Here is a 26,535-nt window from a genome sequence, read left to right as displayed (position 1 = left end):
TTAAAACCAGGTGCTCACCCACAGCCGGCTGAAACATGTGCCTGGTTCACTGAAATTGTTTTCGTAAAAACATGTGTGCATGTGTGTCCCTACTTATCTACCTACCTATGTTTGTTTGTCCGTATGCACCACGTGAGCAAAAACATTAAAAATGGTAAAAAGCAACCAGGATGTGATGCACTCTTGATTATAGCATTTAGTCTTTGTACATTTTTATAGTAGGATGGTCTGGAAAATTCTAGAAGTTTCTTTGAACTGTGAGATTTGGTACTTTGTTTGTAGACATTTAGGAAAGTGGATGGCTGGCAGCAGTGGTTAAGTGGTTAAGTGGTTATGGATTGGGTGTGTAGGTATGGAAATTTCCAATTTTTAATGTTTTGGTACTTGTTGGTTTTTGTATTGTGAGTGACTTGATGATAAAAAGATTATCTAGATATGTAAATAAGATAATGAACCTGCTTATTGTATTGTATGAAAATCAACCACAGTCAGATTGAAAACTTGTGGAAGGTATTAAACTAGTTGGAGAAGTGATAAAATTTCTGACTTGGTAGCCACTACATGACTTTATCTCAACAACTGTTTAAAACTGTGTTTATAAAACAGTGCTATAATGTTATATCAATTATAAAAATAAAATGTTTGTCATTAGGTTTTACTATTATTGCTTAACCCTAGCAACTGTTCTATAAGAGCATTGTGATCATGTGTTTGTTACACAGTTGGTTTAATCACTCCTATTCAAATTACATAAGGTTTGTGCTAAGTTATTACCACAACAATGTTGAAGGCACTTACCTCAAATTAGTTGGGCAGATTTAGCTGAAATTTCAAATAGCAGGTGTCTCAATCCATTTTCACTGCAAAATTTTGCGTACATATGTTTATGGTTTGAGCTACAGATGTGTGAAATGCATTTTCTCGATTCCTACATAATACACACTGTCTTTCATGCATCAACGCTGGCTTTCCTTGGCCACACGTTGTATTTCTTGATAATCTAACTGCATCATTCTCTCACATAACTAACTATGTATTGGACTTTTTGGTGTACTTTTGTGGGGAAATAACAATTTTATAAGCTTTAAGGGATCATAGTGCATCAAACAAAAGAATGCTTTATGGTGCTAGCTATATACTGTAATACGTAGTATGACATTCACAAAACCCCAAACTGTAATTTGTAATTGTGACTGTTTTGCACACAATACAACAAATAGGTGAAACTATGCATGCTACAAAACACTAACGTATGTATTTATTATTTTTGTTGCAGCATACACTTTAGACATGTGGTAGTTCTATTAGGGTGACTGCTGTATTAGAGTATCTTGAGTCAGCATCTGGTGCATAGTTGCTATTCCTCATTTTAACCATGCTATCAGCGTAAATACAGCTAGATCGATAAGGGTGAGTGGTCGTTGTGTTTAAGTAAGTAGAGGTGTGGTCTCTGTGCTTGATCATTATTAGTCAACTTAGTAATAGGCGTAGGTATCTGCTGCTTATACAGTACCTTTTACAGTAGCGTAAATGTTTGACCATTGAAGATAAAAGGAAAATAGAAAAGTCAAGGTGCAGAGGGCACACACTCATCGGAAACCCAAAAGGCACATGCCACAGGTGAGTTTGTTATTGTAGCATAAACTTGTGGTTGTACACTGCTTCTTATGGCCTCCAGCCTTGCGGATGTGGTCAGGGAGGCAAGCAGGTAGACGAAATTGAAGTTTGGACAATTAAAAAAGAAACAACAACTATATCTGGTTGCCTGCAAGTGTTTTCTTGTTTTTGATGCTTTAGTTTATTCATTTTTCATGTAAGATGTTTGTAGGATGATTGTTAAAGGCAGAATTTTAGGTGTCCCATGTCATTTTAGTAGTGATCCCTCCTTAAACAGTATTACAGTACATTTTTAATGCTACGCATATAAATACTTATTAGATGATATCTTAATCAGTAAATGCAATTATGGACTGTGTTGTAGGGACAATCTTGAAGACTGCTACAGTTACATCAATACTTCCCAAACAACATGAGCTATATCTGAAGCCTGATGGCTCTCCAATGGTGAAAAAGGCTGACAGACTGACAATAATACATTTTAATGATGTGTATAATATTGATCCAAGAAAAGAGAACCCAGGAGCTGCACGATTTGCAACCAAAGTGAAGGAGCTTGGCTGGAAGAGTCCTCTTGTGCTGTTCAGTGGAGATGCATTAAGTCCTTCATCCAGTGAGACTGACCTCTTCATAGTTGCAGTATTATATGGTTGCGTGTTGTTTTAGTAAGCACTGTCACCAGAGGGGAGCACATGATTCCAATACTAAATGCACTCAATGTCAAGGCTGCAGTGTTTGGGAACCATGACTTTGGTGTGTAGTGTATATATGTTGCATATTTGTGCAAGAATGCGTGTGCAGGCTTGCTTGCTTGCTTGTATGCATGCATGAATGTGTATGTGTAGTGTGTGTGTATGTGTAGTGTGTGTGTATGTGTGCGTGTGTGTGTGCGTGTGTGTGTGTGTGAGTGTGTGCTGCACGTGCGTGTGTGCATGTGATCATGCATGTGCACTAAAACCCAATTACCGTTTTTTTGAGCAAGGAACTTTGCTCACATTGCTCAAATTTAAATGGAGACCTGGTGTTAACTGGAGAAACAAATGCCAACTACATAATGGGTGTGGTGGTGGGATTTCAGTAGAGTTACATCAACTTTACCAGTAAAATTTGCAGCAGAATGAGCTGGTAAAAGCAGTGAGTATATTTCAGTGCAGTGGACATCGAGTAACAGCAAAAAACTTGGCTGCATATTTTACATGAAAAAAGATTGATGTTTATCTGCTGAGTTGCTCATGATTAGCAATAACTTGTTAGAAAACATGATCTAATCAACATCCAAGTTGTTTGGACAAATATAACTTTTTTATATTTACTGTTTTATTGACTTAGAGTAAATTTCATAACTCCATCACCAATTCTAGAAACTGAACACTTGCTGTGGTGCATACACTGGTGACAGCAAATTATGTGTCAAAGAACCAGACCTGTTTGGACTTCTGAGCTTACAGAATGTTCAGTTCACCAAGCAAGGCTTTTTGACAGTTAACGAAGTTGATCAAGTCTGCATTTTTGCTGTCACAAGTACATACATCACAGCAAGTTTCACAGCTATTCAGTTTCTGGAACTGGAGATAGAGTGATGAAAATTTACTGAACACTCTAATTGTATGTACAAAATTTCAAACTCTACAAATCAACACTTGGATACCTGGGCTTAAGGTTACAGTATACCAGATGTTGTTCAAATTTTTATTATACGCATTCTCCACAGACTACAGTTATGGCACAAAGACCGTACAAGTTACACACTAAACTTAGATTGTATATGAAAGAGCAAAGTGTCCTCTACTTGCAGCTATAAATTCAGGTACGTTGGGTCTTTATTTGTTGAGTTATGCCGTGAGATAATTGTGCTTTCAAAATAATGATTTGGCGTCAACTAATGATAAAGGGAGCTTGAGTTAAGCCACTATAACAACACTGTATCATACACTACGATAGTAGTGTATAGTAGGGACCACAAAGGAGTAGGCATGGCCCACAAAATAATATCACCCAAAAAACAACCTCAATTTCCCCTAACGACGATCAGGCAGTATTGGTTAGGTGAAACTAAGCACAAACAAGCTTTCAGATTGACCCGAAACACTTTCAACAAGTTGCTATGGAATTTTAAAAATAATTTATTTAACGGAATTTTCTACTGACTGAGTAAGTAAGTAACTGACTGACTGATGCCTTCAGACAAGCATAACTCGATAATGGCTAAGGCTATGGGCTTGATTTTTTCACTGTTCGACATTGCTTTGGCCAGACAGGTGCCTTTTGGCATACCGCAGTATGTACAGTGCATTCTTCATGGACTTACCAGTGTCCTCCTTTGTGTCCCATTCATCTTTACTGACAGCGAAAAGTGTCGATTTGGCGGTAACACGTGATGGCTTCCCTTCGTAACAGAAATCGTCCGTACTTTTCTAATTTCATAGTGGCTATTTTGATAGCAGAGGTGCTTTTCAAACAGTTCTTGATTTGTACTGCTGTGTAATGGGTTGAACTTAGCCGACAAAGAAGCGTAATGTATACTTCACTTTTCAGATGATAATTGATATAACTGGGGCGTGCGGCACCATTTCTTTCTTTTGGTATGCGTGTATTGCAGAGGTGCCTTTCGAACAGTTCTTGATTCAAAATTCTGTGTAACGGGTTGAACAAAGCTGACAATGAAGCGTAATGGGTTCTTAACTTTTCTGATGATAATTGGGGCGCGCGATGCCATTTCAGATGTGGTATGCATGGGTTCACCGGTAATAATTATTATTTACAAAAAAACAAACAAGTGCACAGAAAAATTTGGAAATTTCAACTAGAGTAGGGACCATAACACATTGATACAAAAGCACTGAAACAAGCTGGAGTAGTGCACGACATTAAATCACAGTAAAACTATAAGAAGTGTTATATCCCTACTGTGCTCAAGATGCCATAATGGAAATGCACAGTAGGGATATGACACTTCTTATAGTTTTACTGTGAATTAATATCGTGCACTACTCCAGCTTGTTTCAGTACTTTTTATCGATGTGTTATGGTCCCTACTCTAGTTGAAATTTCCAAATTTTTGTGTGTACTTGTGCTAGTATGAGGTACTAGTTAGTAACCAGTACAGTAACAAAGAAGGCTAGATAACTTGTAACACAACGGCGCTATTAACCATTAAAATGTGCAGGGCATCCATGAAGTTGTGAAACGTCTCGTATGCTATTGGCTAGAGCACTTCTTCTTTACACCACTGGTTACTATGCTTACATATATTACACAAGCCAGCACAAACACAGAGGCCTTACTCACTAGTATACTAAAGAAAACTGATGCAGAAGTGCTCTACTCACTGTTTAGGATACCATACTAAAACCACAAATTATCCTTGCCACGAAATTTTTGTGCGAATGACACGAATCCTCTTAAACAAGGCTCTTTCACTGTTCTACTCACTTGTGTAATTGTCTTCTTTACTGTTACTTACTAACCAACAACTAATTGCTTCTTATTACAAAGCCACGCATTGTAACACACAGTGTAGCCATATTATTATGTGAATGTAGTCGTGTGATACAACAAAATGAATTTTTGTGGTGACCATATGGCTTCTTTCATATGGCTTCCAATTAGCTAAGTTTCCAGTATACTGTAGCCTTAAAATGCAAATACCCTTACTAAGTTCTAGTGTGTGTGTGTGTGCGTGTGCGTGTGTGTGTGTGTGTGTGTGTGTGTGCGTGTGCATAGGAGGCATGCATAGAAAATGTGTATGCATGTGTGTGTGTGTACTGTTGGTGTTTTTCTAGTATTTTTGTACTAAAACTAAAAGTAGTTATAGTACAGCATTTCCTTTTACACTGAATGTAGTTCTAAAATTAGAACTAAACTCTTTTGCTGTTTAGACAGAAAAAATATACATTATGTCATTAAATTTATGCTACTGTAGCATTGTATTCCAATGCTATAATTTTATTTAACAAAACAGTTTTCAAAAACTGATTTAAAGCACATGTTGCTGTCAGACCTTCAGTGTTGGTCACTGTAAAGCGCTACTAATAATAATAATAATAAAAATAATAAAGGAGAAACACTAACCAAATGACAACATAATAAATGTAAACCTATAGCAATGAAGAGAGAGAGAGAAAGAGATCCATTTATTCCAAATCTTACTTCCACTGTATACCGTATAGCAAGAAATTTTCGAAAGGTTAAATTTTTGAAAAAGAGTGCTTGATTGGAAATTCGAAAAAATATTTTCAAAACAATGTCTCTTTACCGCGCCGCACCGTAAATAATTAATTCACGGAGGAAGCTAACAGTACTAGTGGTTGCGTTGATCACATACATAGCTGCTTTAATTGTTCAGTACAGCTAGATAAACGTTCAATCTGGCTTTGATAGAATCTCGTATAGCTATCCTAGGGTCTTCCTTCGTAGGTTGAACCATGTTGTTTGTCGGACTTCGCCTCAGTGGCCTGCCATAGCTAAGTACATGGCGTTTTTCAGCCCATATAGATGTTTACTGATAATTATAGTCTTTCCTAGTAATTTCTGGTCTCTCGAGCTCTTATAGGCTTCAAGACTCGTGGTGTCATTTGTGCTTGCTCATATGCGCGCGCACGTGGCATATAGCGATAGCTATATGACTAGCTACTTGTGTGTGGCCCAGTGCCTATAGCTATAATACATTAGGCCTATAGCTAACTGATATTAGCAGAAATTATGCATGCGTGCACTCGCAAAAATCATTTAGCTATACTTTCTTTGATTGTCGCTTCAAAGCCGGGATGTACTATTTTCGAAAACACATTGTTATTTTCAAATTTTTCAAAAATTAACCTTTTGAAAATTTCCCGCTATACGGTATATCTCAAATGACATGTGACATTTTTATCCACTAACTCACAGATTTTCAGCACTGAACTACCTTACATCATAGGGACTCATGGAAAAAAGTTTTTAGTAATTTTGTGAGTACGTAGGACATGCTAAAGCAGGCAAATAATTGAATATGTACAGTATTTACCCATCTGTGTGTGTTTGTCCTGTGTTATGTATTTTAGAGTAGGTTAAATTTTTCATGAGATTTTGTTTGTTTATGTTTAATGTGCAAGTTTCGTTTGCTACAATTACACCATTCAGAGTCATGTTTTCAGGTGTGCGCTGGCATAGAAACTGTAGAATCACAACACAAGCAATGAAACTTTGTTCATAGCTTCAATACCTCATTAGTTACTACTGAAATAAATAATAAAGATGTGCAACTTGTATGATAGGGCAGGCACTATGAGTAATCTGCACAATAACATATGTATTACTGGCATCATGCCTAGGAATTCATTTATATTTGTCACTACAATAGGCCTTTGTTTGTCATATAATAACCATTGCATCATACATGTGAGTTCATCATTTATAGTCAGAATTAAAATACAGTGTATCATGTAGAAGCTACAGTATGTTATGTGTACATGTGATAGGAGAGGTACTGCTAGCTGTAGCACCACATAGTTTACACGTGACATACATACAGATACTGTTTGTATGTAATCACTTTAAAATGTAGTTAACTAACCCTGCATCATGCTGCATGCTTGCTATAAGCTTTAAGGATGGCATAAGTATTATATACTTTAAAGCACCTTCACCATCCATGCTACTCAGCAATATAGATACTAATACTATCCAATGTATTGATTTATGTCACATTGTAGAAATGCTGATTCTGAAATTGTCCTTGTATCAATGCTAGTACTAACTAAAATAGTATTTCTGACAACTCAATTAGAACAAGAACTTTGATAAAACAAAATAGCTGTACTAGAAACACTAGTGCATGTTCATGTGTGTGTTTGTGTTTATTGTGTTCGTGTGTGTGTGTGTGTGTGTGTGTGTGTGTGTGTGTGTGTGTGTGTGTGTGTGTGTGTGTGTGTGTGTGTGTGTGTGTGTGTGTAGAGTGTGGGAATGTAAGCACATACCAATACTTGCATAAAATTCCTTGCTAGTTGCATTACTTCCATAATAACTAGTCACTCTATTCTTTAACAGATTTTGGTGTAGAGAATCTGACTAATGTTGCTAAATTTACCAGTTTTCCCTGGCTGATGAGTAATGTAGTGGACAAATTGACAAATCGTCCTTTAGCTGAAGGTTTAGTTAAGCACATCATTGAATGGGAAGGAATAAAGGTACAAATTAATAATGTTAGTTGAACTCATTAAACAATTAATAATGATGGTTAGCATATAAATGTATACTAAATTTTATACTATTTGTGAGTAGTGGGTCATAATAATTGTATAGGGACCATGATATACATTAGCTTGATGGTTATATTTATAAATATAGGCTGGGCACATAATATTTCAAGTATAAGGAAATTTGAGTAGGGAACATAGGAATGAATCAAGGGAGGTTGTCTACACCCGTAGCTACACTAGTGAACAATTAATTCCAACCATGACTGAAGTGTAGATTAAAATGTCCATTAGTATAGTGGCAGGTGTAGATGTCTCCATTGATTCCTGACTACTTATTTCTATGATCCCTATTCTAATTGAAAATTCTTATGTTTCCATAACATAATTATTATGTTTAGTGAATCCATACATGCCAATGATGCCACATAAACAGTTTTAAAGAATTCATAATTTGCTAAGGATATTGGACACATGTATGAAATTTACACAAGGATGCATCAATTTATTGCCTTCCAGACTAATTACTGTATATGTTGTTTGTAGAGTTTTCACACCAAATACAATAGAAAATCTTAGCAGGTGGATGATCGAATTATTATCATGAGTGCTCACAAAGGGATGGAGGGTAGGGATGGTGGGGTGGGTAAGAAAGGGATAGGCTTCAAAATGGAGGTGGACTACAATTGAAGTCCAGACACAAGATTACATGGTTGTGCTGACTTCTTGGTGGCTGATACACAGTAAAATCTTTGGCCAACTGTGTCAGGTCATCTCCAGGGCCAGAAACCGCCATTCAAGCTTGCCATACCACCCAGAAAAGATGTCTTTTAAACCATCCTCAAGTAATTTGAGTAATGCTGAGGGTCAAAACCAGTAGTCTGGTAGTGTAGTTATATAGCAACTGGTGCATAGTGTTAGTTTGATTTACCTGATGTGCGATTTGGATTGGTTTTGTAAAACATCTAGTTTCTGAACACGTGCTCTGACTACAATTACTGAAAGTGAGTGGCCATTATTTTCACCCATTACACATCCCAATAAATGAAGAACACTACTAGAAGCACCTGTGCCATCAATTTCAGTCAGTACGGAAATTATGGATGATTTTTGTGATAGTCAACACAAGGAAATGCTTATGTGCTACCCTCAAATCAACACCTACGTACATAGCAGTGGAGAAAGAAGTAGGACACAAAGGAAGATACAGGAGATTCCAGGATGTATCCACTGTAGCTGCTGTGTATATAGACAAAAATTGTCATGGGCTTAAGCAATACCAAACATGATGAATGGTGAAGAAATATCAAGTCCATAGCATCAACCATAATCTAGTTGTCTTGACTAAAAGCATCAATCAGTCGGTTGGTCGGTCGGCCAGTCGGTCGGTCGGCCAGTCGGTCGGTCGGCCAGTCGGTCGGTCGGCCAGTCGGTCGGTCGGCCAGTCGGTCCGTCAATCAGTTAGTTAATCAGTCAGATAGTTAGTTAATTAGTAGAAAATTCAGTTATAAAAACTTGTTGGGGAAGTCTTTAGGGGGGTATCTTTCAGTGCTAGAAATGAGAATCAGAAATTGGTAAATTGGTCAGCCATTTTTGGAAGATGAAAACTTTTTCATGGATTATTAATGGCTTCTCTATTGTACAGTGAATTTTCCAAACAAAATGAATTTTGGTCGGTCAAATGCTGAAATTGGTCGGAAAATGGCCAACTGTTATTTCTAGCACTGATCTTTGGGTTTGGCATTATCTAACCAATACTGGAATTCTGTAGTAAAGGATAAGTTAGGGAATATTTTGGGTAGGAAATTCCAAACCTCTTCATGATACCTACTATAATACAGTACTGCTGTACTGTGTATTAACTACAGAAAATTTAATATCAGCCAATTGCACATGAGGCCTAATTAGGGGTGAAATACGTGGGGGTTCCTGACTTTGTAGCCTTCGAAAGCCATCCTAATGATCCTAATGAAACTCAGTCTTGGGATGGAAGAGCTACTCTTGGAATGGTGACGACTGGACTAGAGTCTGCCACACAATACTCCCTTTAATGTCTGTGCATTTCCTCCTCTGATTGAATAACCATAACCCCATATCATAATGTTTTTATTTGCCATGTTTATCTATAAAATTTATTATTAGTTCTTTTTAAATAATTTTTATAGCAACAAAATAGGTTTATACATATATGTATACTCATTTTAAAGTAGTCTCCTGGTCCTAGAGGTGGACTTTGAGAGGGGACTTTTATTCCATTGGCCACATGGTTGATACAACCCAACCCATACACATGGTATTTCCTGTGCATGTGTTCATACCTTTTTCCAATCAATACTTACGTACCTATGGTTCTGTACTACCTCCAGATCTAGCGCTGTGATGCAGGTGTTCTACACACATATACATATTCTTTAAAAATTAATACTCTCCCATGCTTGATAGTTGCAATGCTACTACATAAGCTCTCCCTTCTTTAATTCAGTTTAACTAGTTAAAACCCATTTAGTGATGGTTGGTAAAGAAAAAAGAACAATCAGCCATTCTTAAGCTGATATTGCTCATTCGTCAGCCGCTGTCCAATGATGGTGGTTGGTTTGGTAAATGTGCAGAATTCCAAGGTTCTCCTATATGATTTTGCAGTAGGACCAGTGATACGATCTAGTGTTGCACCAACAATCAGATCAGTTATTGGAAAAATTATACATATGTTGGCTGTGTTTTGGTATTGGATCAGGACTATGATGAAAAAAGCAGCATGCAGATACAGATATACACTGTATGTATGTATTTTATTATTTATCAAGACTTTACAGCACAAGTACTGAAGGTCTGTAGGACTCCTGGTCCTACAGCCTGCTTAAAGTTGTTACAGAAAGTATGTTTGAAAAAGTGAGAAAAAAAATCATGACTGAACCTGGGCAGCCTCGAACTTGCAACCATCCGATTAATGCTTGAATGTTTACAGGAGTCTGCCGGATGTCTTCTTGTTAATTTCAAGTATTTGTATCCATAAGAACCTTAGAGAGTGACTTATTTTCTCAAAGTATCCTAAGTGGAACCAAGTGGACATTATTTTATTTTATTTATTAAGACTTTACAGCAAAAGTGCTGAAGGTCTGTAGGACACTTATGGTCCTACAGCCTGTTTAAAGTTGTTACAGAAAGTATGTTAAAAATACATGCTCATTGCACCAAATGATGTTTATAAATGTATAGAGTTGCGTTTTTCTGCATTACAAATGAGTAATTACAATGTTGTTATTACTGCTTCAGTGTACTGTCAGCTGTTGTTGTAGTGATACTGCTGCTATAAACAAGCTACCGTATAGTAAAAAACTTTGGTGGTAAAAAGTGTGATGAAACCCCTCTGTTGAAAAAAATTGGCAAAAAAACTTTGGCGATTGAAATAATATTCGCACCGCCAAAATTTTTACTGTACGGTACGTAAGGATATTAAACGACAAGGTGTCAACTCATCAGTTAAGTAGTGTAGTAAGTGTATAGGTAGCTAGCGTTGTTGTTGTAGCAGTACTTTTGTAGCTACCGATCTAATGACGTGGTAGCAAAGGCGCCTGCTTCGCTATCAGGGAGTGACCGTATTTACTTTTCCAGTGAACCCCAGTAGCAGATGTTATCACGTATATCAAAGTATTTGGCCAAATCCATCGCGAGACGATGAACTAGCTGACGCGTGCAAACTGGAAGCCGGTCGGAAATTCTATCCCAAGGAGTGCCAGTGGGACAAATTCCTAGGAAGATCTCCAAAGTCAGCTCGATCTTTATTGCGTGGTGGTACGAGCTGCCCTTCATCTCAAGTTCTAGTTACTCAATGTATTGGTGTGATAATCTAAAATAATTGGCGAAAAAAACTTTGGCGAATTGAACGTTATTCGCCAAATTTGTTTTACCGCCAAAGTTTTTTTACTATACGATATAGTATGTTATGTTGAGCTGAATCCTCAAAAACATTTAATAACTCACGGATGCAATTACATACGATCTTGAAATTTGGCTCATTTGTAGTACTGCATGACCCGCTAAAAATGTTTCAACATCTTTTGTTCAAATGTTTGACATAATATTTATGGCCAATCAAAATTTTATCTCCTATGGGGAAGCCATATAAGTACAGTGTCCATTACAGCCCTTTCTCAAACTTGTAATGGAGCCAAACCGTACGTGTCTGTTTTTGACACCCACTAATCATCTGGTTGGCTGAAATTTTAACTCTGTTGAGAAAAAAAATCCACTTTTAATTTAGCTGTTTTCAGGATTCAGCTCAACTTGTACATACTATAATGGTCCTTCAAAATCAAAATTTAAAATAGACATGCTGTGCTATTATATTGGATTGGCTACGTTTATCAGCTTGAAAATATTATCCAATATTGGATATCAGAATATCCATAAAATCTCATATCAGTACAACACTAATATGATCAGCCACAAATTATGACTCCCGAGGCTTGGATGCAATACCGTACCTTGGGGTTCCTGACTTTAAAGCCACTGGGATTTCTAAGGCCATAGAAAGACTACAGCCTTTCCCACTAAGCCTCACATACTTAGAAACCCCACACTGTACTCATCAATAACCAGAACACTGTTGCACTGGTAACAAGACAGATTGGACATTACCTATAAGAATACAATACTGTATATGCTGATGTACTGTAATAGAAGATTTAAGAACCTAGAGCTCTAGATTACAGAAAAACTAAAATATCTAAGCCTCAAGAACAATCCATCCGTACCTAAGGAGGTATCATAAAATACACGATTGATAAAGAGAGAGAGACAGGCAGAGAGAGACAAAGAGAGAACTACTGTCATTCATGATACCCATTCACAAATATAATCTCTTTGTTGTGTCACACCAAAGCTCAATTCTATGTACTTTTTTTTTTTAACTGACTAGGACATAAAGACCTTGAGAAGTGTCTTGTAATGGCATAAATGGACGTACCATAAGTGTCTTTGGTACTTTGTAAGTGTACTCTCCTAGGCACTCAGCCAAACCACACAACATTTGTTGGCATCTTTCACATCAAAATACTGTTAACCCCAGCACACTGTCTACAACACTGATGTAGGTGTGCAGCCACTGCTAGCGCAGTATTACTTCACAAAAATCTTAGTTACTGATATGAGTCAGAGGCAGTACATTCATGAGCTGCTGAGGTGGATAAATTTGAATGTCAGCTAACATGATAATTTCCATCACTTTCTATTGTAATGATAGTAGTTTGACGTTCTGTAACATTCTCCTTGTTCACTTGCAGATTGGTCTGATTGGATTAGTAGAGCTAGACTGGTTGAAAATTCTATCAACCGTCTCACCTGACGATGTTCTATACACTGACTATGTAGAGTGTGCTAAAATGCTTGTTCCACAGTTGACTGATGAGGTAAATATGCAGAGTATATTATACATACTACAGTTAATATGTGTCAACGTGTAGTATATTATACATTCATACATGTAAATACAGTAAACCACTTTTTTTTTGTTTCACTGAAACTGTTATGCTATCCTCCACAGGGTTGCAATCTGATTATTGCTCTAACTCACATGCGTATGCCTAATGATGAGAGATTAGCTAAATCAGTTGGTGAAATTGATATTATACTAGGTGGCTATGATCACTGTTATGAAGTCAAAGTGGTATGTCTGTAATCTGATACATTCTTTTGTATTTATGAGTATTTGCGTTATTAAAAAACTGTCTGCCTGATATAATATCTGTTGTCTAACTCATGCTGTACACTGAGTACTTGTTTATAGGTAAATGATGTACATGTGCTTAAAAGTGGAAGCGATTTTAAGGAGTTTTCGGAAGTGACTGTTACTTTTACTGCTGATAAACCAAGTTTTGATATCCGTCGACATAAAATTACTCCTGATATAAAGGAAGATGAAGAAGTGAAAGCAGTTGTGACTGAGTATTTAGGTGGGTGTAAGTTAGTTTTTTTGTTTGTTTGTGAATAATCTGTCATGGAAAATATTGGATCCCCCTATGTTAGTTTCTCCTGGTCCAAAAAAAACACAATAAATTTGGACCCTTTGGAACAAATATATTTGATCCTAAATATTTGATCACCAGTTTCTTGAGGAATTAGTATTTCAATTGTAGCTGTCTGATAGCTATTTATTCCTAGTCTTACAATATCTCAAGCAAAGTTTCCTCTATGTGCATGCAAGGTAGTACTAGGAATTTTTAGTTCAATTAGGGACCAAAGAAATAAAAAGTAGTGAAACAAGGAAGGTCACCTATATCTGAAGATATACTAGTAAACATTTTATCCCTAATTTGGTCATGGGTATATAGACTGAAGTAGGTATTAAATGTCCACTAGTATATCTTCAGATGTATGTAGGTGACCTCCCTTGACCTCCCAGGTAGCTGGATTACAACCTCTCCACTTTTATCCAGTTGGGATCCACTTTTAAGATCAAACTGTGTACTCTAATAGAACAGTCAAGTAGTGAGAATAAGCTATATACATGATGCAGAGTGGTGAATTTCAGTAGACTACTGTATGTATAGCGATATTAATGCGGGTGATGTGTTTTAATATACTGCTATAGTGTAGTCTGTGGTTTTTAGTCATGCATGGGAATAGATATACCTCCTGTATCATGCACTTGGTTGTGTACAAGACACATCCTCGATATTGCAATTCATTGCAGTTAGAAACTCAAAATAATACTTTTATTGTTTACAAAATATTTCAGTTTTGTAGATGGATTTATGCCTCTATGTATAGTGCCAGTGCCCCACTATACAGCTATGTATGTAACTGTACCCCAGGGTGTTATGCAAACAAAATAAAATTATACAATCACATTAATTCATCCATGAAATATAGCAATCTATTGAGTTTTAGCTATTAAAATATTCAAGGTCTCTCAGTGGCTGAGGGCTGCACCCCAGATCTCTGCTGCTGGTAACTTTGGGTTGCTTTTGGAAACCAAATCTAGGCTACATCCCTGCATAAATAATGCTTTTTTTTTTCAACCATACAGTGATTCACAATGTCACAATTTTTATTAAATCCAATCTCAGTTGGGTAAAATTTTCAAAGATTTCCTGTGGGGCATGCCCCCTAGTTAGATCATGCTGAGCGTGCTTTGCACACTGGTTGAGGGACTTCCACTTATGCCCCCCCCCCCCTCTTTCAAATCCTAGAACTACACCTCTGCTATAGAAACTTAAAACCCCCTTAGAAAGTTTCTAAATGTACTACTGATTTCCCTTGTTAAAGTACTTCTTGTTATAATTTCATTTATTTGTACCAAGACTGTATAAGACACTTATGTCTTTGTATGCTTACAAAATTGGTTCAAAGCTGACTTTTGTATATAGGCTTAATAGAGAAGAGTAAGGATGGAGTAATAGGGCATATCAATTGTCCACTGGAGGGGCGATATGAAAGTACTAGAACAGAGGAATGTAATTTAGGTGAGTACTATATATACCTGATACTATATATGTGACTGAATTTGACAAAACAAGGCTTTGACGCACAAAGATTTGTTAGGAGATATGGCGATTTTAAGGAATCATTGTGTAATAACTTCCCAGTGCCTACAGCTGTGCAAACAAAATTTGCAACAATTGTTCATCTGTTCACTAGCTATCACTGAGTGGGTGTATACATTTCTGATACCCAAAATTTACCCTGTTTTGAGCAGCTTTTTTCGAGCGGGTAATAATATCACAGGTGGTAGTAATAGGGTGGGAGGGTGGGGGTGGACGGTGGTCTTAATATACGGGCAGAAAATGAAGTAAGAAGACGATTGGAATCCAGAGGCCAAGTTTGGGCTCTCCATGGCCCTCAAATTACTCCAAATTGACTGAGAACACTATTGGCGAGCTCTCTGTGAAGTCCCAGCTCACTACACACCATTATCACAAAGCCATGGCCATGTAATGGTGCCAATCTCACACTCGTGGCTTTGACAGGGTCGGAAGAAAGCTGCTACATAAACCAGACTTGCCAGTGCTGAAGGAAGTATAGTGTGAAATATGATAGTGTATTAGACCAGCAATCCATTTCTGGTAAAATCGTTAGTTTGATTTTGTGTGTGTGGAAGCCTTGTTATATGAAATCCGGTCACATATGTAATTATACTGGCTGTTATATTGTACACATGCAAGATGTATACTGTAATTTGCTTTATGTTCGTGCAAAAAATTTTCATGATAAATTTTTTCGTATGATTTACATAAATGACTGCTCTATTAGAGTAGTTCAATCTGATATAAAAATTTTCGTGCAAGAAATTTTCATACAAATTTTGCATACGAAAATTATTTTACAATGAAAAAAAGTAAATTATGGTAGTTTCAACGCACTGCTGTACAATATAGCCATTCCATATTGTGTGAGTTTGACATTTCATCCTAGTGTGTATTTTTGTGCGTAAATCATTTAGCATTACCATCTTTTGTGTATATACAGATATTGGATCCTATGTTGAACATTCAACTGGAGCTGAACATTCAACAAGTCATAACTCCCAAATTTTTGGGGAGGAAGAATCTTAGTACAGCTATACATATTTATGTTTATTGCACACTGTAATATAGGGAATCCATTATTTGTTGTGTGTATCTGGTATGTAGCTAAACTGCCTTTAAAAATATACACAGTGCATATGGTTATTTAATGATATACTGTGTAGTTTGTTGGAACAGTACATAAACATGGACATGAATGTACAAATGTGTTTAATAGGTGGTAATGAATTAATGGTGCCAAAATCAATTTCATTAGGCCAACATTTGTGTATACCTTGAATACTGTCATCCACCCTCATACCACTTTGTACTACTGCATTGGTAGTTATTATTGCAAATTATGATTAAGATTCGAAATTACTACTTCATGTATGAAGATCAGAATATGCTAATAGGGTATAGCTGGTATGCGTTCACCTGAGCCCCCGCCAAATATAGTAATATCAAAGAGGTGAACATGTGTTAACTCCCAATGGTTTTGTACAGGAACAAGCATGTTTTCATGTTATAAACATGTTTGCGTGCCTGAATCGTCCATACTAAATGTATGGGATATTTTTAAAACCTCATAACTTGCTTGTTTTTGTCCGTATCAAAGCGCTTTTTTGATTAACGTTTCTGGCGTTTAAAGGGCTTCACAGCGCCACTAAATGTTTGGGCAGCTGGCCCATGTAACAAGAGTTATTAACAAGAAAGGAGGGCTCAGGTGAACGCGAACAGACTATAGTCTAGTCAATTATGCCCCTATTTATACTCAGTTATTCTATACAACCAGGAGCTGAAGACACTTTAAGCACTGAAGACACTTTCAAGTGATGAAATTTTAGTTAATAATAACTACTTATATACTCTCATTAGCTGATTGCTTTTAAGGTGACAGAAAACAAATCAGTACTGAAATGTTGGCCTTCAGTGACACCGTAGGGTTCTACAGTACCGATGTAGTTTATATGTATATATGTAGCAAAAAACAGAGGGATGCTAAGTACCTGTCTATAGTAACTTTAATGTTTTATTCACTGATTAATTTATGTACACACATGCAATTGCTTATTTGATTTTGTATAGCAATTAGAATAGCTAAGGACGAATTTGTTATGGATGTATTATCCCTAAAATACAATTAAAATACAAATACAAATGTAGTATACATAGTAAGGCTTAAGAAAATATTAAAGAATGATACACTCCTAGCTCTTGTCCAGGAATGGCTTCATGCAATTTTATGCTACCATGTAAGCTATGTGTACCCTTAAATTTTTAGTACATTTTATCAGATACTGGCCAAAGTAATATAGGTACCAAGTTATTATACCTATAGCAGAATTCATGTGATATTGATTAAAGCATGAGAAAAATACCCAAAACATACATTTTAAGTGAATATCTTAGAGGTTGGTTGTTCAATTATGCAAAAATTAACTGGAACAACTGCCCGGTTAATCAGTTTACCAGGTAAGGTTTTTTAGTCTTATTTGTATCTTGAAGTTGAGAGGTACATATTGTTCTGAAAATGAACTACAACTTCTTTAATATAACTGACTCATTGTGCTCATGACAGACTGGTAGACCTATCAACTGTGTAGTGCCTGGATTACATTTACCCAATTATAATTATTTTATGTTCACAACAATCAGCAGGATGCCATTCTTCCTTGTTGGAGTGATGCAAAAAAAGCAAACTATAACACAAAGCAATACAATACACCACATAGACACTTAATTACATAGATGACAAGAAATTGCTTTTGTAGGGTTGTGCCAATTATGCTGGCATAATATATAATTTGAGCATAATAAGTTAGCAAAGGCATCAAGCATTATGCCAGCATAATAGGACAATTTTTAAGAATTTCAGTTAAAACATGCAGCACATGCACCAAAAATACTGCACAACATGAACACACTGCACATTATTACTGCATTTTGTATCAAGAAACCTTGCAGTGTTATATTTTTACTATTAATAGAAATAAGATCGAGATGCTCTAAAAGAGCAGTTACTTACTTGTCAGGAAATGCAGATATACTCTAATAAAACAGTCCGCTCTTGAACATAATCTTGATTTTGAGCATAATAGGTTGGAATTTTGAGCACTGCGCAAAGTATAATTGGCTCAAGCCTAGTGACAACCTCTTCTGGCAGCTAGCAGATTGTTCCACAAAATGATGATTGAAGGGAATAAGGAATCATGATAAGCATTTATTCTGGTTGATAAGGGCCAGTTTCCCAAGTGTGGCTAGTCAGTGTTATTTTCTAATGTTATGAATGATAACATTAGATCAATCTACAATAGTATGAATTTTGCTATGTGTGCGCGTGCATGTGTGTGTGATAGATAAAGCACTGCCGCGAGTGCTATATTTTGTCTCGAGACCACTCTTTGAGTGCTATATTTCTCATGCAGCACAAGCGAAGGCAGTGCTTTATCTTGTATAGAGAACTGTCAACTTGAGATATATACACACAAGACAGACAAAACAATTAGAAAGTCACACAGTAGTGTTATCATTGGAGAATAGGCATTGCACCTGTGTTGCATTGTGCTGATCTGCATTAGCCGTTTTGTGAGTCTAGTCTATCTTTTCAATGCTCTCGGACTAAAAGCTTTTGATTGTGGTACTTTAATAGCATATTTCTGTGATATTCCTAGGACTTGTCTGTTAATGTGAATAACACATAATTTATTAAGAACGTTCATTGCCGCTGACCACAAGCAACCATCATTGAAATCTTCAAGTGTGTCTAGAAATTAAATCAGTGCTTCTCCTCCTACTGGTTAGGCTGACTGGTCAGCCAGTGCAGTACAGGCTATCAGCCTAGACTGGCTTGGTTGATTGGTTGTACTGGCCAAGAGTGAGTGATTCCCTCAAAGCAGGCTATTATATTAGCCTGCAAATAGGCTTGGCAAGTTCTATAACTAACTAATATAGAACTGTGGGTCTATAAAGTGTTCTATAACTGCCCAATGTAGAACACTTTTTCTTTAAAATGTGTTGTCAGGTTTATAATGTTCTAGTATCATCATTGGCTAGTGTCACCTTAAGTGCAGCTACACAGTAACACAGGCAGTCTCATTCCGAGACCACTTCAGTGGCAGATACAGGGGGGTTGCAGTGGTTTCAGCTGAAACCTCTCTAAAATAGTGTGCATGCCTCAAATTTATTTACGATTTGTGTGGGTGATAAAATCACCAACAGTTATACATAGTGTATTACACTGAGACCTTTTCTACTAGCCAAACTCATACTTTGCCTTAGAAATCACTAGGCATGAGGCTATTATGCTCCAAAAATTGAGCATTATGCTTTTGAGCAGTGCTCAGAAAATCACCTATTATGCTTTTGAGAATTGCCCATTATTCCCAAAATTATGCTACCATAATGCCAGTTTATTGCTGTACCAGACCATTTTTATTGATGTTTAAGCTTCCAATAGTCTTGCTGGTTGCTGTATTAGAGTATTTCGTTTCAATGTGATTGCTTTATTATAGTAAATAATATTCAGTGACTGTTCTATTGGAGTTTCTGACTGCTCTATTAGAGTATCTCGATCTTTTTTAACGGAATTGTGCAATCTGCAGATTTTCCTACTGTTAAAGCTTTATAATCACTTGAAAATGCTAGCATAATTCCTGATTCCCACACATACCTATTATGCCCGAAATTATGCCGGCATAATCGCCGCATCCCTAGAAATCACTGAAAACGCTGTTACGATGTTTAATTATAAGCACGTTAAGTGCATCTAAAAATAATTATCATTTTAATGAGTACACCAAGGAGTGCACATTGTGCTCGTTTATCTCAAAACTTTTGTGAAGGCCTGAATTAGTAAGATTAACTATGAAACAATGTTGTGGAGTGATTTTCCTGACTCATTGCTAACTAACTAGTTTAAGCTATAGTTCTAAGTAGCTATAGGCCATAGGCGGTGGAGACAGGGGGGCCATGGCCCCCCAACTTTTTGGGACACTGTTTGCAAGAAAAGATCGAGATACTCTAATAGAACAGTCAGGATCAGGATATTCTAATAGAGTAGTCACAGTATTCAGAGAAGCAGTGTAGCAAATTCCTTAGCTACGTATGTGTAGTTATTGGTGGAGAGCAGCTATTGTCAGCAGGCTGTGACCTTTTTTTTTTTTTTTGGTCTTCAACTTACAGCTGGCCTGGCCCCCTCACTTTTTGGCCTGCTCCACCGCCCCTGCTATAGGTCACTGAGTTATCAAGACTCAGTTGACATTCACCCCAGTAAACTTCTTGAACCTGAAACCCCTCTCTGATAATTCCTAGATCCACCACTGCATTTTTTCTTTTGTGTGGGTAAGGGAAAATTGTACCTCCTTCATGCAACAAGAAGCAGAAGACTATGACACAGGCATAATTGCTGTAGGTTAATTGATACAATTTCAATGAGCACATAGGTCAGCAAAATGTTGAGGATACTGCACCTATTGTACCCCTATGGAGATATGGAGGTATGTGCCAACCTATTCTTCTGCTTTTGTATATGACACATTAAATAATGTTATGGTGAACATTATAAGTTTGATGTGGGGTTATAGTGTGTAGTCGATAAAAGAATATGGCAGCGGTTGATTTGGGAGTTCAGTGCAACTGACTAATTATTTTAAAATGTAGCTATAAGCAATATCTGTGATTGCAACTAGCATGAGTTTTACACAGTAACCATAATTATATAGGCAGTTACTGAACCGAAAGTCGGTTCAATAAACCGGACTTGCTATTGAACCGACAGTAAAACTTAGGCAAAAAGGGTCGCTAAAGAAAAAAAAAACAAATAAAAAAGCAAACAAACCCATAAAACTCAGCCTGGACTCAAACCCTGGACTGCTAGAACTATAGTAAAAACTAAGTAAATGCTTGTTTTGGCTGAATGTATAGGCTTTGCTTCTCACTGTTAAGGTCTGCCATCATGTGCCTGAGGGGTATCGATCTTCTGTACATCGTCCCATACCTGCTTGCGTTGATCTGGACTATTCCGAGGGCAGGCTCAATGCTGATGCCCTCATGTAGTTTATTTTACTGTCGCTGGTGTTATCCAGCTGTCCAGCATTCGACAGCCAGTGCTGGGGATGGTGGCAAGGGCATTCCATCTAGCCCGGCGAAAAAAAAGAAATAACTCTAGGCAGTGGGCTAACCACTGTGTTACCACTGCTAGCTACCCACTACCCCTACTTTTCTACCTTATAAATGTTACTCATGTAGTAGTGTCACTATATATAGTCAGAAGAACATAACCTAAAGGTGAAGAAGAAACCAAGGCTGAACCTGACCCTAAACTACTTTTCGCGTCCCCTAAGGTTGAATGCTCGGGGTAACTACTAGTTGCGAAAATAAAAACCTTTCAGTTCAGTAACCACTTCCAAAAAGGTGACTGGATTTGTGAAAAGGGGTCTTCCACACACATCCAATTCTACGAAATTGGAAGACCATAATGTCCGGCGTGTTCAAGTAAGGCCATACCTATGTTGCGTGGGAAAAATTATTTTAAATTTGGGTAGGTAGGTCAGTTTGAAAATGAAATTTTAAACACAAGCATACAAAATGCAAATAATGAATGTAGCTATAATAGTACATACACAGTAGGTTTCATACTCTTCTAGTAGCATCAGGTTTAAACATAAATCTCCAAAAGAGCTTTCCCATATGCATCGTATTCTACAATTTAGAGCATTGAACGATCTTCAATGGTCCCTTTTGGACAATATCACAAGGGTGTTGATAATGTGTTTTCTTTAATTAAGAACACGTGATCCACACACGTGATTTTCAAAATTTTTTCATTTGAAGAAAAATGCAGTTGGTCGGGCCCGCGCAACATAAGATCAAATAGGTATGGCCTAACATGTAAACTTGAAAATTTCTCCATCCACTAAACTATATTGGTACTAACTGCTGTCCAAATTTCAAGCAATTAGCTCTTTCTATTCCAAAGTTATGGATTGTCAAAGTTGGTAAATTGGATGTGTGTGGAAGACCCGCTTTTGCAAATCTGGTCACAAATAATGCGTCAGCATACCCCTACCCTAAACCACAAGGGTGGACCATTACATAAATAACGACCGCCAATGTTGTTTTGCCGGAACGAGTTACTGCAGGTTAAACCGTAAGTTGTGATCTCAGTATGGTTTAAAGTGACAAAATAATGGCTCTTTTTTTGCGAGATGTAGAGCAAGAAAGCGAAAAAGAACTGACAGAAGGAATTTTCGGCAAGATATGTGCGGTAAAGTATGCAGGCAAGAGCTTCGCTGCGCAAAGGTTTCGAGCAGAATATCGTGATGACTTGAAACAAAGTCTTCTACAAGTATGCCACGTCTGGAGTAAAGTTCGACACCCAAACATTGTACAATTTATTGGCGTGTGGCGTTGTGAGAGCGGCAACTCTTTCCCAGAGATAGTGACGGAGAAGATGCAGGCCAGTCTGCGATCATTTATGGACCGTCACGAGGGCGTGTCAAAAATTAACCTGCTGTCGGTGATTAACGATGTGTCCTTGGGACTATGGTATCTTCACATTCAGAGGCCTCCAATCGTTCACTGTGGTATTGTACCAGATAATGTTTTACTGCAATTCAGCTCTTGTGGTCACTCCTGCTTGCAGGCAGCAAAGATTACCAATGTGGGTGTGGCTGAAGTGATGCCAGTATCTGACCGCAGTCTGAGTGGTCAACGAAAGAGTACCTATTTGCCCTTTATCCCACCTGAGGAGGGAAAAAAGGACAATCCACAACATGAACCATCATTTGACATCTTTGCTTTTGGATCACTAATATGGTATACTGTTACACAAAGTGACTTACCCGAGCACCCACAAATAAGTGAAGACTCAGTTACTGTTGAACAGCAGCTTAGAGAACTTCAAAACAATTTGAATGTTACACCAGAAGATTGCAAAAATTTCAGGTCATTGGTAGGTGATTGCTGGAAGGAGGTTCCAAGTGAGCGTCCTGCAATTGCACAAGTTTCTAAGAGTATTCAAAAAGTAATTGATAGTCAAAATGTGCAAATTAATGAGGTTAGTTGATATTTTAATTGGTATATTCCAGCATTTCCCTGGAGTTGCCAAAAGGCATTGTCTGTAGTGGGTAGCTACATACAAGAAATCAAATTTTTTAGCCAGCTCCTGATACCGTAAATGGGGAAAGTTATGCATGGGAAAAGTTTTGTGAATCGCACTCTACACTGTATACCGGCGTAAAAGTTTTGTGATACTGATTGTGCATACTAATTTCTTACAGTACAAACACAAGCATGTAGACAGATTAGCAAGCTAACTGGCGTAAAAGTTTTTTGATAGCTACTGCAATCACAGAATTCGCAAAACTTTTCTCACGTGTAAATTTCCACGCCTACGATACTATGCCAGTCTATATCAATCAATCCATGTTTAAAATTTGGCTTTATAGAATTTTTGGCAAAAATTGCTTACCTCAGAATAAAATCTTTTGGGGGGACACGTCCCCAGACTGCCTAGATTTAAGTGTCATGCAACAGAAAAATTGGAATCCTGTTACAAAATTCCTGGGAGCCGCTTGCCATTAAGAGTTCACAATATTTATGCTTATGCTGCCACAAATACTATGGACTTGGGATAGAAAATAGTAACAGCTGCAGGTTAAGGGAATGTACTCATAAAGACAACTAGGAGCTTCTGCTATGAGGCCTTTCAGGTGATTTTGATGCTACTAATTAATAAAATGTTAGAAATGCAGACCTTCAGCACTTGTGCTGTAAAGCATTAATAACTAGTATCCGTTTGGTTCTACTTGGGGTACTTAGAGATAATGAGTTACTCTTTAGAATTCCTTTGGATATAATTACATGAAAATAACAAGGAGAAAACATCCTGACCACCTGGTAGACTCCTGTAAGCGTTCGAGTGTAAATCGGATGGCTGCAGGTTCGAGGCTCTACCTAGGTCCAGTCATGGATTTTTTCTTATTTCTCCAACTTTTCAAACACACCTTATGTAGCTAAAGTCTTTGAGCAGGCTGTAGGACCAGGTGTCCTACAGACCTTCAGCACTTGTGCTGTAAAGCATTAATAAAATAAATAAAAGAAATGGTATCATTATTACTAGGCTTGTGTCAAATATGTCAGCATAATAAAAAGCATAATGGGCTGGAATGCTATGCCAGCCTAAAACTAGCATATTAGGTGGATATTTCAAACTATGGAACTTAATTCCATGAAAACAGATTGATACTCCTTAATAGAACAGTCAGTGGAAACTGCAAACTTCAATAGAACACTCAAATGCATTGTACATAATATTATATAGCTCCTTAGATTGATACTCTCTAATAGAACAGTCACTGTGTAGTGAAATATTCTAATAGAGCATTCACTGATAAATATTCCAAGATACAGTAATTGAAAGAAATGTTGCTAATCCATAATGGGACACATTAAAGGGCATAATAGGTGAAAATTTTGGGAAATCCTGAGAGCATTTTGGGCAAAATTTTGAGCATATTTGACCCAGGCCTAATTATTACAATGGTTTCTTGCAAATTCCGTAATTCAAACATTTGCACATGCATGTTATTGTTCTTAGATCGATCTTGAGATTTATGATCGCCATAAACACGAGTGTCATCTAATATATACAACTGCTTACAGTACTCATATCTACTCTAACATGATATGGTACAGTGGCGATTTTGTGCCTTGTAATTCAAACTGTTGCACATGCTGTTAAAATTCCTAGGCATGCACAAAAGCGAATATGGCCTTGTCTACATGAACTACTGTACCATATCATATTCGAATGCCTATCATTATACTAGATGACACCTGTGTTATGCCAATAAAATCTTGAGATGAATGTAAGATCTAGAGCAAAAACACGCATGTATGAACATTTGAATTACAGAATTTGCAAGAACTGTGCAAACCTCTGTATGTACATGTGGCAATATCTGTTTAACATGTGTTTGGTGAGGTATCGAATGTACTGTAATACTTCTAATTTGTTTTTGATTATCTGCTTTCATTCTACATAGAATGAGCCTGCAACAGTATGTGTCTTTAACAGGTGATAACAGGTGATATCCACTAATCAACCATATGTGCTTAATCACCTGCAATATCATGAACTTCTGTGCATACATGAAATCGTTCCCAAATCCCAACTCTACTCTCCCTACAGTGAAGGATCATGTCAGAATTTTATTAAAATAATATTGGTATAGATTTGTAGTAACAGATATGTGTTTCATATATAACAACAATATTTCTGGTAATGTTCATAATTCATGATGTTAAAGTGTATTTTTAACATTGCAAAATTTCTGTGACTAGGCAAAGAAGGTAACACATTCCAAAATGCTGTGTTGCATTGATCCTACTAAAACTGTGCACATTTCAAGAGGTGTAACTGGTGTTGAAGCTGATGAACCAGTAACTATTCCACAGTTGTACAACAGAATTTTTAGAAAGAAACCCAATGGAAAGGCACTATGTTGGAAAGGCAAGGGTGGTCAGTGGCAGAGCATATCCTATATAGAATACAAGAAACTCATTTACAATGTTGCCAAATCTTTCCTAAAGGTATTGTACCAGTAGACTAGTTTAATATAATTATATATGTCATTATGTGTAGCTTGGACTAGAACCTTACTATGCTGTTGGTATTCTGGGCTTCAACTCTGTGGAATGGTTTGCATCTAGTATAGGAGCAGTGTTTGCTGGGTATGAAGTAGTATTAGTAACAGAGTTAGCTACTAATGTGTTCACTATCATTAGGGGACTATCAACTGGTATATACACCACTAGTAGTCCAGATAATTGTTGCTATGTTTTAAAGAACTCCAAGGCAACTATAGTAGTTGTGGAAGACTATAAATTTTTGAATAAAATTGTGGAGGTATGTTATTACATACATATGTACAGTTATGTTACACTATCTAATCCAAAATAACCAAATTGTAACAGAGGAGTTGTGGTCTTCATAAACAGAGTAGTATAACAGATGTGATATCAAAGGTAGCAGCCAAGAAATGGCTGCAACAATGTTATATCAATTACTAATGCTCAGTAGTTGACATTATAGCTGTTTTTTCTCGGTGCCACCTTTGATATCACATCTTTTTCATATTAGCCTATTTTTTGAAGACCACACTCCTCTGTCACAATTTGGCTGTTTTGGATTAGGTATTGTTTCTCTTTGTATTTAAACGGAAAAACTAGTG

At 37.0% G+C, this 26,535-nt stretch overlaps 2 protein-coding genes across 7 annotated transcripts in view; both read left to right on the top strand.

Moving 5' to 3' along the window:
* The window catches only part of LOC136239330 (uncharacterized), an 84,214-nt gene extending 67,603 nt beyond the window's left edge, over positions 1 to 16,611 (top strand). The window contains exons 24-31 of one of the 6 annotated variants that reach the window (XM_066030062.1): positions 1,982 to 2,230; positions 2,284 to 2,370; positions 7,645 to 7,784; positions 13,076 to 13,201; positions 13,336 to 13,458; positions 13,579 to 13,744; positions 15,161 to 15,256; positions 16,260 to 16,611. In XM_066030062.1, the coding sequence (XP_065886134.1) occupies positions 1,982 to 2,230; positions 2,284 to 2,370; positions 7,645 to 7,784; positions 13,076 to 13,201; positions 13,336 to 13,458; positions 13,579 to 13,744; positions 15,161 to 15,256; positions 16,260 to 16,345 (1,073 nt within the window). In that variant the 3' untranslated portion in view covers positions 16,346 to 16,611. Of the gene's footprint in view, positions 1 to 1,981; positions 2,231 to 2,283; positions 2,371 to 3,328; positions 3,425 to 7,644; positions 7,785 to 13,075; positions 13,203 to 13,335; positions 13,459 to 13,578; positions 13,745 to 15,160; positions 15,257 to 16,259 lie in introns of those variants that run through there. The other 5 variants (XR_010693421.1, XR_010693422.1, XM_066030064.1 and 2 more) reach the window with 5 other exon arrangements.
* A 5,842-nt stretch (positions 16,612 to 22,453) lies between these two features.
* Positions 22,454 to 26,535, top strand: part of LOC136238972 (long-chain-fatty-acid--CoA ligase ACSBG2-like) — a 55,683-nt gene continuing 51,601 nt past the window's right edge. Inside the window, exons 1-4 of the mRNA XM_066029694.1 lie at positions 22,454 to 23,357; positions 25,646 to 25,894; positions 25,947 to 26,035; positions 26,090 to 26,210. Coding sequence (XP_065885766.1) covers positions 22,488 to 23,357; positions 25,646 to 25,894; positions 25,947 to 26,035; positions 26,090 to 26,210 — 1,329 coding nt within the window. The 5' untranslated portion in view covers positions 22,454 to 22,487. The remainder of the gene's footprint in view (positions 23,358 to 25,645; positions 25,895 to 25,946; positions 26,036 to 26,089; positions 26,211 to 26,535) is intronic.

The sequence above is a fragment of the Dysidea avara genome, chromosome 11 (genome assembly GCF_963678975.1).
Source record: "Dysidea avara chromosome 11, odDysAvar1.4, whole genome shotgun sequence".
Classification (NCBI taxonomy): domain Eukaryota; kingdom Metazoa; phylum Porifera; class Demospongiae; order Dictyoceratida; family Dysideidae; genus Dysidea; species Dysidea avara.
Note: the sequence above shows the minus strand (reverse complement) of the source record. Positions and strands in the feature narration are given on the sequence as shown.